Source organism: Lepisma saccharinum, chromosome 15 (genome assembly GCF_977018435.1).
Source record: "Lepisma saccharinum chromosome 15, izLepSacc3.1, whole genome shotgun sequence".
Lineage (NCBI taxonomy): Eukaryota > Metazoa > Arthropoda > Insecta > Zygentoma > Lepismatidae > Lepisma > Lepisma saccharinum.
Window position 1 is genome coordinate 42,126,057 of NC_139243.1, and position 16,304 is coordinate 42,142,360.

General features: G+C 34.8%; 1 protein-coding gene across 1 annotated transcript in view; it reads left to right on the top strand.

The window, feature by feature from the left end:
* LOC145999690 (uncharacterized) overlaps positions 1-16,304 on the top strand; it is a 158,600-nt gene that overhangs the window by 88,372 nt on the left and 53,924 nt on the right. The window contains exons 13-15 of the mRNA XM_083136906.1: positions 1,109-1,187; positions 6,467-6,566; positions 14,429-14,617. Of these exons, the coding sequence (XP_082993032.1) occupies positions 1,109-1,187; positions 6,467-6,566; positions 14,429-14,617 (368 nt within the window). The remainder of the gene's footprint in view (positions 1-1,108; positions 1,188-6,466; positions 6,567-14,428; positions 14,618-16,304) is intronic.

Here is a 16,304-nt window from a genome sequence, read left to right on the forward strand (position 1 = left end):
GAAAATCGGAGATGGTCAGGTTGAAAATTGCACATATCTGTGTTGATTTGGCATGGAATGATTCATACGTGTTGTTACATTACTATCTTTACAGTCTTTTTATCTATTGATGTAATAAATATATATTATTAATTAATTTGAATACTTTAATTAAAACTATTTTAATTAATGTAAATATCATTATAATGGTTTTAATTTAAACACCATTATTATTATTCTTTTTATTATTATTAGACACTGTATGGACCCCCCACCTGAAATATATTTCTAGATGTGTGCCTCAGTGGCAGCTGGCCAAGTGCAACAAGTGCAGATGTTTTCACCTAATTTTTAAATTAATAATGACATTTTTCATTTGCTTTTTAAATTAAACTATTTCCCAGCAGAACACACACGATAATACTCAAATAATACGCTGCTCGGCGCTACACACGTGAAGAGTGCGTTGTAGCATAAACAAACCAAGAGCAGATGCCGCCAGGTTGCGGAGGACTTTAGCTGGTTGTCATGGCAACGGTGACGTCACCTAGCATTGGAATTGAACGGGTGTCGCCGTCTAGGTGCAGCAGTTCTCTCGTCGACAGAAAACATCGCATCCAATGGTTGTGGCAAAATCATTGTGTTCTCGCTAGATCTTGTTCCGCGTGTGTGTTTCACGTTTCCTATCGTGTGTTGTGTTCATGTGTTGAGCTGTGGTTTGTACAATGAACCCAGTAAATGAGTTAGTGTGTAATTGGTTGCAGACACCATTTTCCAGATGGACAGATGAAGACAAAAAAGACGTTTTAAATTGTGGGGGCCCACTGACACTTACTATTTGTTTTTCATTGCCTATAATTGTACTTCTTCACCTGTTATTTTAGGCACGAGCCGCTACTGGCGTGCCTGGTTTTTGGATGACAAGAAACGTGGCTATGTATACTAGACATTAGTTAGTAAACCACTTTGTCACTCATAACTTAATGAATCACAATATATTTAAATAGTCTGCACAACAGACTACCTCTTACAGATTTCATTGTACCATTATAGTGATTTTTCTTGTGTGTGCATATTGCATAATGTGTATTCACTCCACTGATTAACTTAAAAGATCCTTTTTATTTAGAAGTGTTGAATTTTGGCTGCATGATGAAAAAACTTCATTTGTGAAAGATGGAAGAAAGTTCATGGTGAGAGCATTTCAGGTAAGAATTCTGACTTCTTTTCGACATTTGTTTTTACTAAGGTGCATAAAGAAAATGTTGACTGATGGTGAATTGTTTGTTTGTGTTTAGTTATTTAATGTTGCTTGTAATTTCTTTACATTAATTTAGACTGTTAAGATGAAGGAGAAAACTTAATGTAATCTACTCTCAATCCACAAATAATGTGCTGGATCTAGTGATTACTAATATAGAACATTTGAAATTGGATGCTCCTTTGTCTACTCTAACAAATGTAGACCATTTTCATCCTCCTTTTGAATTTGTGCTGGAATATACAGTGTGTCCAAGAAAAAATATACCAATAAAGAATTTAAATAACTCAACAATCGTTAACGACAGAAATGTCAAATAACGTTTATTTGGAAGAGAAAATCATAGATTTTTTTGACCCTTTTGAAAAAAATTTCACCTTAGTAGATCTCAATGTGTGCTCCTTTGGTGGCGCGACAAACATCAAGGCGGTACTCAACCTCCATCCAAGTGTTCTTCAACATTTGTTGAGTGACGGAGCCACATGCATTGATAATTCTTTCACGGAAATCATTGAGGTCTTGCACAGGTGTTTGGTAAACCATAGTCTTCACATAACCCCAAAGGAAAAAGTCCAAAGGAAACAAGTCTGGTGACCGTGGCGGCCATTTAATGGGTCCACCCCTCCCAACTCCTTTGCAAAATATTTTGAATCTAACTATGAAAATAATGGCCAGAATTGGGAATATAAGATGAAAGACAGTCATATACATATACCCATACCTAGAATAGATGTAAATGATGTAATAGCTGTGGTTAAGAAAATTAAACCTAGAAGTTCTTTTACACCCATTTCTTCCCAATTATGTACTAAAAGCCAATATAGAAACATTGGCACCTGTAGTAGTTAAAATATTTAATTTATCATTAAGAAAAGGATTTTTTCCAAATGAATGGAAATGTGTTAAAATTATACCTGTTCCCAAAGTTCCAGGTCTCAAAGGTATTAAAAATTACAGGCCCATTGCCATAATTGACTCTTTTGGGAAAATATTTGAAAATATAATACATAAGTATATCTATATACATTTTGGAAATCTGTGTGTTTACTCACTAAATATATTCTTTTACAGTAAAAAAAAAAAAAGGTGTAAAAACTTACGTGAGTGAGTATAATAGTTGCAGACGACGTTTCGTATAGTTTTATGCAGATATGTTAAACACACAGTGTTGTATTAAGGTTAAACTGTTAACAACATTTAAATAAATACTTTTCAATTCAATTTCAATAACCTGATTAAAAAAAAAGGAGAGAGAGAGAAGGGAAAAATAGATTTTTAATGTCTGAATAGCTTCATTCATTGCAGAAGAACAGTGGAAGAAATTATATAATGAGAATGGCAATATAAACTAGAGGTCTGCACGGGCCTAAATTGTAAGGCCCGAGTCCGGCCCGGCCCGAGGAAATGAAACCTGAACCCGACCCGAGTCCGATAATAAGTAAACATGACCCCGGCCCGAGCCCGAAAACATAATTAAAATTACTTTCCAATTCAGCATTTGAAAAAAAATGGGCACTGTTGTACTTCGTGCTCCTATTCTCATTCTCGAAGTAAACCATAATTTCAATAATTAAAAATTATTTTTCGATGACAATATTTGCTAACAAAATAGCCACGAGGCCCGGGCCCGACCCGAGCCCGAGAAGTTCTGGTTATTTATGGCCCGAGCCCGTGCAGACCTCTAATATAAACCCACTATGGAGTTTTTATTTTCACAAGTGGGGTAAGCCACCATCTTTAAAATTTAATGTAATGGAAGACTTCAAGAATCTCTGCAAAGGAGATGATGATTTTGAATTGCCTGATGATATTTGGGATATATAGTTAAACATTGTGATAAAAATCTTCATCTAAAGTAACAAATGGTACCGGTACAACTACAATTTTCAAAATTTAGCATCGCTATAGCTACAAATTTTGTAGCTAGCTACAGTAGCGTGCTACTTCTGACCACTGGATATGATCCATTGTATAACTGATTCTTTTTGTTAGAAATTTTTAACGATTTTTATAACTGTATCTTTAATCAAACTAAAAATAAATGTTGATGAAGGGAGCATGTGCTTGGAAATGTCAGAACAAATACTGTGCTTTTACAGCTTGTAACGACCGTAAACAACAAGAGAAATAAATTAACTCCATATACTGACCGGAACTAGAACCTAGATCCTTCTGCAGTCAGAATTTATTCTGAACACTCCATATACTTAGCTACCTGACCTGTGTTACTGGTGTTCGATCAATACTTGAATTATGGGAATTATCTGCATTTATTTGATTAAGTATGATCACATTGTGTTTTTGTGTGTGTATGTGGGGTTGGGGGGTCACACATGCATGCATGCCTGTACAGGCAAGGGTGGAAACAATGAAAATATGCTCCAGCCCCCTTTTCTCGGGGAAAAAACCTTTCCTCCGCCTTTTTTTTGGCAAATATGGTTTGACCATGAATCCAACTAAGATAAAGCTATACATCTTGAAATATTGTCTTAAGACAATATAATTTATTAATTAATACAAGATTAGATTAAAAGTAATTAATTCTTGCACTGCAGTGGCCTTCCTAAAGAAGGCTCAACCGGTAACTGTGTGAATAACTATGCAATACATTCTAATATATGGATGATTACCATATCGCTGTAGATTTTAAAATTCGGCTAGTAACAGTGTAAACATTTATAATGGCATGTTTGTTATTCTGATTTGCACATGATACAGAAAACACACAAATATTAAATATTTAAAAAAAGAAGGTAATGAAAATTTCCATAAGTGAACTCGAAATAGTAAAACTTTTTAAGCACTGAATTTGGAAATCAGATTCCATGATAACTGAGTGCCTTGTATTTTTCTACCCCTGTGTATAGGGATCCCTAACTTTACATTTTTGAGAGAGGGGCAATCATGGGCATTGATTTATTCCAATATCATGTTGAGAACCACGCAAATTCAACACTTCAAGAAAATGCCAGCATTTAATAAATGAACACAGAGCAGAGCTGCCTATCATCTCCCTAAAGTCTATGACACACTCACCTCTCAAAAATGTTTAATATCTCCCCCCCCCCCTCTCCTCTGTTTATGCTAAATTCTTTATGCACATTATTGTGGGCAGACAGAGTTTTGCATATATATTTTGGTAAATAACAACTTTCTATTAAAGTATTTTTATGCATATGGTAATTGGAACTAAGTCTGTAGTTGTATAGAGGGCCAAATTCTATCAGATGACATTAGTCTCATTGTTCTGTAGCTAGAGGCATGCATATTTCATTTCTGATGGAAACGGGAAACACGAAATGTAAAATAACACACTGTAATATTAATTTTTCAAGTTTTTTAAATGTTTTCCAACCATGTTTTATCACAAAATGATGCGAAATAAACTTCAAAATGCTAAATAATCTGTTAAACACGAAATTTAGTTTATTTACTAATGCAACACTTTATGAAGTCAAAATTATCCTCTAAGTAATGCAAATTATGGAAAGTTGATTAATTCTGGTGTAAATATCTGAGAAGCAAATATGGACTCCTTTACAGTAATAAACTTAATACTCTGATAACAACCTAAATGTGCTATTAGAAGGGAAATGATTGTTTTGTGTAATAAGTCTAGTTTTTAAATCAAATTTAGGATTATATACACTATTTTAGCACCTAAAGGCATTTTATATACCACTTTTGATCCCAAAATATGCCCAATTTTTTAACTGAAATCTCAGATCTTTTATTCATCATAAATATGTGGCTCTATGTATAGTCAGTAATAAGGATGGGACAAAATAATCAATACTCTCTCAGTAGGGCACAATATAGACACATCAGTTTATTGTTAAAAAAGCCTGTAATTCACTGGCCCAATATTTTTACAAATGGCCTGTAAGTTGGTGTCAAATTCTGTCAGTTTGCTGTTATCTTTATGAATTTGTTTTGTAAATTAAATGTCTGTTATCATACTCAGTATAATAATATGCAGCCATATTTTAATTTCCCCAGAACATGAATTCAGTGTTTAAATATGCAGTTTCTTGTTCTATGATAAAACCTACCACTGTTGCCTATTTGCATACTTCATTTAAGAAGGTGACTGAACCATTAAGCTTCTAGCAATTTTATATTATACTTTTGGAATACTGATTATCACATACAGTGAATTTTATATTGTGCAAATTTTTCAATATGTTTGTGAAGAAAAAGCAAGCAGTCACTTTTTGAGATCCTGGCAAGTGAAATTATTACTTTAGTTATTAAAATTTTTACATGAGCACTTTATTGTTGTCAGCAAAAATTGCATATCAATCTTTAATCAATAGTATCCAAGTCATAACAGTATTTATTTTTCAAAATGCTTTTGAAAATGTGACCATTTAAAATTTTTAAACCAATTCCAATGAAACTATTGATTGCAAATTTTCAAATTTGCTTTTTTTCTCTCCCCCCCCCCCCCCCGCCCCACTTGATGGATACTTTAAAATGAAAATTGTGTTGAAAATTTGAGAGAATGGGGGTCAAGAAGTCAGGTTGATTTCACCTGGAATGACCCTACCTGAAACTCAGTTTTCCATTCCAGATCTTGCAGTACCCACATGATAGATTTTAACACCATTAAGCCTTGTTTCCATTATTATGAAAAAATATAAATATGCTGACCAAGGCAGTAATTTATTTTATTAAAAACATAAACTAAACGTAACGTTTCAACCTTCTAGCAAGGTCTTCATCAGACTCTGTATCAAGTACAAAAGTCTTTTTGTACTTGATACAGAGTCTGATGAAGACCTTGCTAGAAGGTTGAAACGTTACGTTTAGTTTATGTTTTTAATAAAATAAATTACTGCCTTGGTCAGCATATTTATATTTTTTCATGATAGATTTATGCATACAGACCCATGAAATATGTGAAATCAAGATTCCACTGTAGTATTTAATAATAACTGCATCCTGAAGTTACTATTTTTGAACAAAATGTGTAGTTAAATTGCTTGGACTTTTTTTATCACAGTGAACAGTTTAATAGGCAATAGAATGTAAGTTATTTTTGTTCCTAAGATAGATGATTGTCGAAGATATATATATTATGTAAGAGTATTCTATTTGTGATTCTCGAAGAAAATATGCTAGTTTGTTGAATCAAAACATTAAAAAAGTAATCGTATGGAAAGTGAGATAAACATTTATCTTTGTTCAAAAACAAAGCATTTATATGAGTTCCTTTTCATTTAGATTCTTCAGAGGTACCTAGAGGAAGAAGATTGCTTTGCTGCAAACAGAACAGTTCAAATGGAATGCATATTTGATCATTTGTACGAGAAGATGTCAGAAGGTAATTTTCAAAGATATGAACATTTTCCAGCTTATGATTCAATGCACCATGTCCCTAAATGATTATAGGGGTTTCAAGTAGTTGGTATATTGCAACACACAAAGTTGAATGTTTATATCGTTACGATAACAACGGCTGTGGAAGTTTGCTACCCTGAACGCTTTTCATTAGTTTCCCATCAGTCCCAGTGGCGTAGGTGTATTACAAGATGGTGACTCCCATGCATAAGTTTTTTTGTGTCATTGAATTTGCAAGGCATGGTTCTGCTGTTTCAGTTTAGCGAGATTTTCGACAGCGATTTGCAAGTGATCCTGTTAACAACATTTGTTGATGGTTTAATAACTTTCAAACAACTGGATGTGGCTGCAAAGGGTAGAGTTCTGAATGTCCAAATATGTTGGGCAAAAGTGTTTGGGAAGAATTAGACTACAGGATGGATGTGTGCCGTGTCATGAAATGTGCTCACATTGAACATTTATAAGTAGGGCCCGGGACTTTATATTATAACATATTTTTTATTTGTCATTGGATCGAATACTGGGGTGAGATCATTACATATCTGATGAAAAGCAGCAGAAATAGACTAACTTGAAGAGGCATATTTTGACATGTTTTATCAATTTCACGTTTTTCTAACATATTACTTAAATTTTCTCATAAAACATATTTCTGTATAATTTCGTAATTGTTTTGCATATAATTGGTTACTTTATAATCTATTCTTTGTACCTTTATCGCAATTGATAGTTCATATTATCGATGGCAGGATAAGAAAAACATGAACAAAGAAATGAAAAGCAGATGCAGTCATTTCTTACCAACTAATACAGAACAATAATATCCCCCTTTTTTTTATCCCGCCGACAATTGAAAGCCGTGCAAACATTATTGATCAAGAATGTTCTCTAATTGTTGTGCAAACACCGGAAGTAAAGAAGTTTTAATTGTTCTCATTTCTTGACCTTTTTTTCATTTCTCACAAATGAAACATTCTCAGTTAAATGTGAAAATAACACTCAATACTGTACAGCCCCTACTCTGTCGGAAATCGAGTACGAGAGTTTGAAGATGACTTGTCGTTTGATCCAGGCACGTATCAAGAGTGTAGCAGTGCGAGGGAATAGAGTGCCTCCTGAAAAGGAATCTGCTGCCTTGAGACTGAGAGGCTATGTTACAGAATTTGGGATTGATGTGTGCTCCACGGACGACAAGATTCTGTTTTGCAAGTTGTGTGAAATACGGGTAGGATATTCAAAGATATCTGCATTATTGCAGCATTTAGACACAGCAAAACATGACAATCGTCCTAAAAAAGTTACGTTTCTCTATTGATTGCCTAGATTTACCAGAGCTGTAGCAAGCTTCCAATTATGCTTTAGTTTCCACAAAGGTGCAAATCTGACATAATAGTAAATAAAACTTAGGATAATTGCAATGATCCTCAGAATATTTTCAGTATTCATCCCATTATATTGTTCGGTTAAAGGGATTCGGACTTCATTTAGTACCTCTCCCCACCCCACCCTAGTCTATCTTTCCTTGAAGATACTGACATCCCACATAATTAGAAATTCAAAAGTACTGTTCTGCATATTTTTGGCTTTACTAGGAATATTTCTGCATTTTCCTGACATATTTTTAATTTTTCATGACATATTTTGCATTTTTTTTTTTTTTAAGACGTGAAGTCCCAGGCCCTATTTATAAGGTACACTATGTAAACGTGATGAGTTGTTTACTGCCATGTAAGCTTTTTCCTTGCCCCATATATAAGGGAAATTAAATGACTATGAAACCCCGATAATCATTTTGGACACTATGTAATTTTAGATTAGTTTATTCCAGTTTGTTAACTTAAGAACTCTTATGTGTGGTGTCTGTTCCACTTGCTGGCATGGGAATTTCTGTTTGCTTTGTTCATTGTGGATAAAGTTTTACTACTGAATTGACCTAGTACAGGTGGATCAGGAACATCCCTTGCAATCTCACTTCAAGAGAAATTGTTCCATTTCAGTGTTCATTGCACAAATCTCACTACTTTGATGCACTTAGTAGTCATCACCCAACTAACCACCCAATGGCTGTTTTTACAAGGTCTGTCCATAAAAAAACAACTTATTTTTTAGGAAAGAAACAAGTAATTACCTTCAAATGAGGAGGCAATACACTTTGACCAGCTTTTATTGTAGCTAATCAGTGGTGATTTGACCAGCATTTGTACAGGTCTTGGAAACACTGTTGATAGTCATTGACTACAAACTACAAAAAATCATAAACAACCACGGGACCAGAGTACACAATTCGGACACTATCTCTCCATACACCTAAGATCTCATGCACAGTCTCTATAGATTATTCATGTATATTGCACACCAACCCACCTTTACGTCCTTTACAGATACATCTCCAACCCTGCTTTGGCCAGTCAGCATACAAATGAGGATCAGTGTAGCACACGCACTGGGAGTACTGTACATCCACAACCATTCAGGGTCTGACAGTTGCGCGTAAACGACACTGAAGGAGCACTACATTTTTTGGGGTTGATTCTTAACGGAATGAATCCTTTGACAAGGTGGAGCCTGGGCCTCTGCAAATTAATCCTCCCTGGCAACCTATATAGAAAAACAGTCTTGACGTGACCACCAGACAAAGTGGAGCCTGGGCCACACATAACTCTCCCTGGCAACTTCATGTACAAGAGGTTCTTGTAACTGACAGACGAGGTGGAGCCTTAGCCACTGAGAATAATCCTACAAGGCAACAATTTATTCTCTATATAGACACCATCCCCAAACACATCATGTGTCCATGAATTGCAGTGTGATTTAGTAGCTCACACAGTACCTTGACGGAAGCAGAATGAACGTTGGTAATTTTAAAAATAACTCAGTGGTTAAAAGTAAAAGACTAAGAAAGAAGAATTGACAGTAAGTGTTCGCAAAATACGCATAACATTTAATTTAATGTCTGCGACGTCGTCAAATTTTCCCCCTTTCATAGCCATTCTGAAGCTTGAGAAAAAGGAAATAATCAGCAGGTGATAAGTCCGGAGAATATGGAGGGTGATTGATCACTGTCACTGAATGCTTAGCAAGGTATGAGGGCGAGCATTATCGTGTAACAGAAAGCATTGGCCAGAATCACAGAGGTCCTTCCTAACCCACTTCATCCTGTTTCTGAGTCAACCAAGCACTTCCTTGTAATACTACTGATTGACTGTTTGATTTCATGGTGGATGAATATGAAGCAAGTCTTTCGCACACACTTCAACGAAACATCCTAGTTTTATCTTTATCCAAATCTACTTACAGTTTGTTAAATTCAAAGAAAACTCGGACGTCACTATTTAAAATGTCCATATATTTTTCACTTATTGATCTACTGTGTTTTGTTTCATTATCTTTGCTATGGTCAAAAAATGTATATAGAAATGTATACATCATAATTTTACATTATCAAGAATGTGATAATAATTAATTATACATCATATTAGTGCAACAACGTTTTCCAAAATATAACAAAACAGAAGTTGATAATATAGATATATCATCTTGCATATTAAACACATTCCATTCATTCAGTAGCTACACCAAACTAAAAACAATATTCTTGAATGGAAACAATCATTAACATAAATTATTACATCTCAAATTGTATTTATAGCTTCTCATTATCCGATGTAATTCTCAAAATCTTCTAACCTTCTTACTTCACTTCTTCACTAAATCTTTGATAATTTCTTCAGCAATATGTTGAATAGATGTAACTAATACACGACAATCAAGAAATGCAAAACATACACTTAGTTCATTCCTTCTTCTATATCTTCCAAATTACTATCTTAGTTGGAAACTCCGTAATTATTCATATATAGCTACATGATTACTTATTTCCTTGAACGAATATACATCAAGTTGTCAGTTGAGGTGCAAGTAATAATATAACGCTGCGACTGTTTCTTCAAATATCATACTTATTTGCACGCATATAAACTTGTTAGACGAAGATAATCATCACATTGTCAGTGCATCCATGGGCTTTCATAAAAGTATTGTCTACATTTATTCATGTACTTTGTAGACACATCAATTCTCAAATATATTTAATAACCATATGTTTAATCTAGTGGACAATTCTATTTTTATGTCCTACTAGACACAATACATTGGCATAAATCCATCATTTACGTATATTCAGCGTATATTATTATCTGAACAAATTCTTAAACAAGATCGCGCAGAAACAGAATGTATATTCACATTCTTACTTGCATGGAGCAACAATTCTCGTATTTTAACACGTCAGTAGCAATAGGAAGAAGTTCCAACATCATCAGTTACATTGAATATGCATAGATTAAAATATTCCATCTTTCTTTGAATTAAAGTGCAAATAATTAATAAATACATTTCTTGATGTCGTTTTAAGCAAAACTTTGCCCTTGTACAAAAAAAAAACTTGCTTGAAGTAAATCATCTTGACCTTTTAATTTAACATCTCACGGGAACTTGTGTTAAAGGTAAAGAACCTTGTACTTGATTTATTTGCGAAGTATTTTGTTCACGATTTGCCATTCTTGTAGAATCAGAATTAGTTTGTGATACTAAACATGCTGCTTCAGGTTGAGAATTTAATGGATTTGAATTTGCAGGAAAACGCTGATATGGCATTGTATTATTATTAGCACTGCGATTTTCATTCATGTAATAGAATCGCGATTGATTGAGCAAATTTTCATCATTAGATTGTCCTGTAAGTGAACGATAATTATTTTGCCTGTAATTATTTCGGAATTGTCCTCCGTTTCTAGATCTGAAGCCATTATAATTGTTTTGTGCAGTAAAATTTCCATGATGTCCATAATTATTAGAGGTTCACCTAAAATTGTTTAAATATCGACCTCGAAGATTGTTTCCCTGCCGATTTTCGTAACCTTGATTGATAACAGCATTGACATCTACCTCACTACTAGTTGGAGTCTGAGTACAAACACTAGTGGTCTTCGAGCGTCGAACATTAACTTTCCGCACATTTAACTTGCCTCTATTTTGTTCCGAGTTCTTAAAAACCTTTGGAATATTTTCACGTTCGTTGTCTTCATTAGGAAGAACAACAAGCCCCTTTCTACTAAATTTTAGTACATCTAATCTTCTTAACATGCTAGTTAGTTGATCTACTGAACGAATTTCGTGACAAGTAATGTGATTGGCAATATTATCAGGTAATTGGCTAAGTATTAATTGCACAACATCTATATCTTGAGGATTTTCAACCAAATTGCAATAACTAGAGTGAGCTTTATAGCAAAAGTCTCTAAACTGCCATGTACACTGGGATCGTATTTGCGATTCCTCAATACGGAGAGTTGTGATTGGAAAACTTCCGAAGAAGTACAAACTGATCATAAGAATTAAAGTAATATTTATTAGTCCGAAACCAATAACCAGCTCTCCCAATGAAGCATTGTTGAATACTTTGCAGTTTCATATCTGTTGGCACTCCTACAACATTTAATATGTTATCCAGCTGTTCAATATATTCTCTCGCTGATTGTTGCTCTATTTTGCCCGAGAACTTAGGCAATTGAGATAATTCACTTAATTTTAAACATCCACTTCTTGCATTTCCTTCTCCATTGCATGTATTTCTAGTTATAGGATTATCATTTCTTCCTCTCAAATTATACGGTTGATTACAACAAATATGATTTGCTCCGTTTAACCCTGTATTACCATAATCATGCAATCTAGAACCATTTACAGACAAGTGATGATCATCGTGATTGTTCGAAACTGAACATGGTACACTTGCATCACGATAAATATTACTAACACAATCATTTTGTCGGTTAGGTTCCGATATTTGTGGGTTAAAATGACACCACATACAAGGAGAATTAAAGCTTTGATCTAGATGAGAATGTGGATTATTATGTACATTCCTACCATTGTCATTATTCATAGTAAGCTTAAACTAGAAGTTGGATGTGCATTTGTACCAAACAGTTGATAGCAAGCATCAGTGTAGTTATATTTCTCAGCACCTAACTCTCGTTTTTGGAATGGACCTTCTGCGTCGTCACTTCGGAATTTCTTTAGGGAAGTTTCTTCAGAGCTAGATCTTACAGATTTATTATACTTTTGCTTCCAACAGACATGTTTACGAGCACGAGTGTTAGTAATATTCTTCTTACCGGAAACTGTCCCAGAAGAATCATCTGATACATCACTAGACAAAATACTGACTACAACATCACACTGGGTTCTTCCATTCCAACATGTATTAGATTCTGTATTATCCACAACAATTGATTTTGTTCTACTATTACTATTTGTAACAACAGAATTATGAGCATTAGAATTAACTTCGGCTGTTAAATATTTGCCATCAGATTGAAGGTTTGTGTTACCTTGTTCCATACCTTCAATTCGGGAAATAAACTGTTGGAACTTTTCTGTACAATCAGAAATATGCTTATGTACATTAACATTGCTTTTAGTTTCTAAAATAGTGACTCTAGACATAAGATCAACAATGTTAGAAGAGCAGTCATTATAATTTGAATTGAGATTATCTAAACGTTGGTCATAATCAAGAACGTGTTCTTTCAATGATTCTTGCACATTTTCAAATCCAGATAGTTTGACATCAACATTACGACATTTATTATCAAACACAGATTGAAGACGTGTAGTTGATTGTAAACATGCTGTAAATTTGAAGCTGTTAATCATGATATTAGTCATGTTAACAATCGGCTCAATATTTTAATGTCTGAATTTAGGGGACAAAATAGATGTGGTCAGCAACTCAATTTTGGCAGCATGTTCGGCCAAGCGAGAAAATGCAAACACTTGGAAAAGTTACACAATGTACTCCTTCCAAAAGCAGCTCAGTTTGGGTGGGATTCTCATCCCAGTGAGAAAACACCACTCTTTTACAGCTCACACACTACACTGACAAACATGCCCGACCAAGGTTGGGCGAGTTCATTCTGAGTGCAGGGGGAAGGAATCGCGTTTGGTCAAATATATGCTGAACAGCCTCTGTATTCTGTATTTTGATGTTTTCCATGCAATTTTAATGAAGGGATTACGGAAGAAAGGTAAAAGTGAGAAGCTACATCGATTCTCTTGATTGATTGATTGATTTATTGTTTTAAATCCACTTTATGCACAGAAAGGCTAATCAGGACTGGTACTACAGTTTAAAGTGGAACCTGAACCACTGTGCCATGTGCCTCCACGAGGTATTGAACCCTGGTCGATTCTCTCGAATGTTGTGGTTCACCTTTTGTATCAGTGCATCTGGAATGACAGAGGGTCGTCGTCATTGCTCCACACCATGAACATCTGTTTCTTCATTCTTAAACAGTATGCACCATTTCTGGACACTTGCCACATTCATAATAGAGATGTCCATTTTCAAAAAATATTATTTGATTTTCAAAAGTGAAATTCTGGTTTTTTTCTTTCTTTTTTTCTTTTTTTGTTAACATTTTTTCGATTTTGAATTTTTGGAAGAAAAAAAGTGTCCATTCCTAGGTCATAGCACCTTAGCCATAGTTTGCAACATGTCTCCAATGAATGTTACTGTGTCAAACGATTTCCATTGCAAGAAACGAATCATGCCATAAACTTACCAGTCGGCAGGCAATCGGCACGTTCATTGTTACAGCTTGTTATACTCACTACGTGAACAGGTTGGCAGCACCACCTACACCAGGTAACTACTTATACAACACAGAACAAAGAATGAATGACCATCTGCAATGAAATAGTTGCACATGCTGTATGCCCGAACATTCTATATGATGTACATATGAAAATGTATTTACTATTTACATGTTTTTCTTGCAGTGATGCGACTATCGGTGGATGCATACTGCAAAGATAATGACTACAACTGTAAAATAGGCTTCATTAACAATGTTATTCTCATGTTGGAAAAGGATGGGCTCATAAATTCAGGTTCACTGGAGACCTTCTGGTCTAAGTTGTATGACAAGAAATTCAACCCTACTAAAGACCCTTACACTATTCTTACAGGTAAGGCAACTTATTTTACAAGCTTTATTTTGCTCAATTTGTTCACACATCAATTGGCTGTATATGTCTCCAAAAGTAATCTGACCTCACTGAAATATTTCAAATTATTAATGTGGCTCTTAAGCATCAGCAGAAAGTAGCCAACTTTATTATGAGCCATTTACTAGATGAAAAAAATATAGTGGTGAAAGACTTACTTTCTTGCTTGTAACATATCAATGGAGAACAAAATTGGAAAACATAGGTGTGATGAATAAGGTTAGAGCTGCATGTAAAATTTGAAAACAGTAAAATTTTTGTGAGGTTGTAAACACTGCACTCAGTAGTCATTCATCAGAAGCAACTTTCTGTTGTGCCTGAAGAAAGAGAGGAGGTATAGGTACAAATGGTTTAGTCAAAATATATTTAACAGTACCTTGAAAAATACTGTGCAATGCGCAAAAATTAATATTTCTGTGCAATGTGCAAAAATTAATATTTCTCAATATCTGCAGCAAAAATGTGAAAAATGTTTGCTTCAACATGTTTTAAGATATTTCCAGAGATTCGGAGTACTTTATATCACCACCAGAATCCTCGTTGATGTAAATCATTTCAGTAAACGGTGAGAAATCGTGGGAAATGTACATTTAACTTGGTTTCATGTTGCTGTCAGATTTATTCCATGTATAACCATGAACCATAGCTTTTTTGGGTTAAAATTGTGAAAAATGTGCACATTATACACACTTAAATATGGTAATACTTCTTTATTAGTATGTTATATCGTTAGTGAGTGGTCTCGAAAATTAGAGAATTTAGTTTCTAATATCAAGTTTCGTAAAAGTAAGGTTTAACATATGGTTGTTCAACCACATAATCCTATCTCTGTATTCTCAGTTAAGTCTGAAAAATGATTTTTCCAAGATTATGAACTGGGAATGCTATAAAGGTATCTAACACTGTATTTATGTATCTATATACGAGGTGCGCCTAGAAAAGAACCGGATTAATGTTGCTGTCGACAAAAGGCAAGCGCGTCAAGGTCAAGCGGTGCATGAGGGTATAATGTGATATCCTGCCTATCGACTGTGTGATTGCCCAGGCTGTGCAGCGCTCAGTTCCACTGTAGCTTGTGGATGAAGTGAACCGTACATCTGTGCTCCGTCGGAAAAATGTTAAGTGTGAAAGTTGAACAGCGTATCAATTTAAAGTTTCTAACGAAACTCTGAAAATCCACCACAGAAACTTATGGTTTGTTGAAGGAAGTGTACGGAGATGAGTGTTTATCATGCACGCAAGTGTTTGAGTGGTTTCAAAGGTTTAAAGAGGGACGAGAGGTGATCACGGACGACTCGCATCCTGGATGGTCTTGCACGTCAAAAACGTAATCAAACATTGCAAATGTCGGTGAATTGATTCGAAAAGATCGTTGCTTGAGTATTCAAGCTATTGCAAAATAACCAACATTATTACATCACTGTGCTGACGACCCTTCGTGAGCAAGTAAGAAGGCGACGACCTAATTTATGGAAAAGCAAGTCATGGATTCTTCATCAGCACAATGCTCCTGCCCACACAGCATGGTTAGTCAAGGTTTTTTTGGCCAAGCATGGGATCCCAGTGTTAGAACATCCTCTATGTTCATTGCATCTCGCTCCGTGTGACTTTTTTTCTTCCCAAAGGTCAAATCAGCACTGAAAGGAAC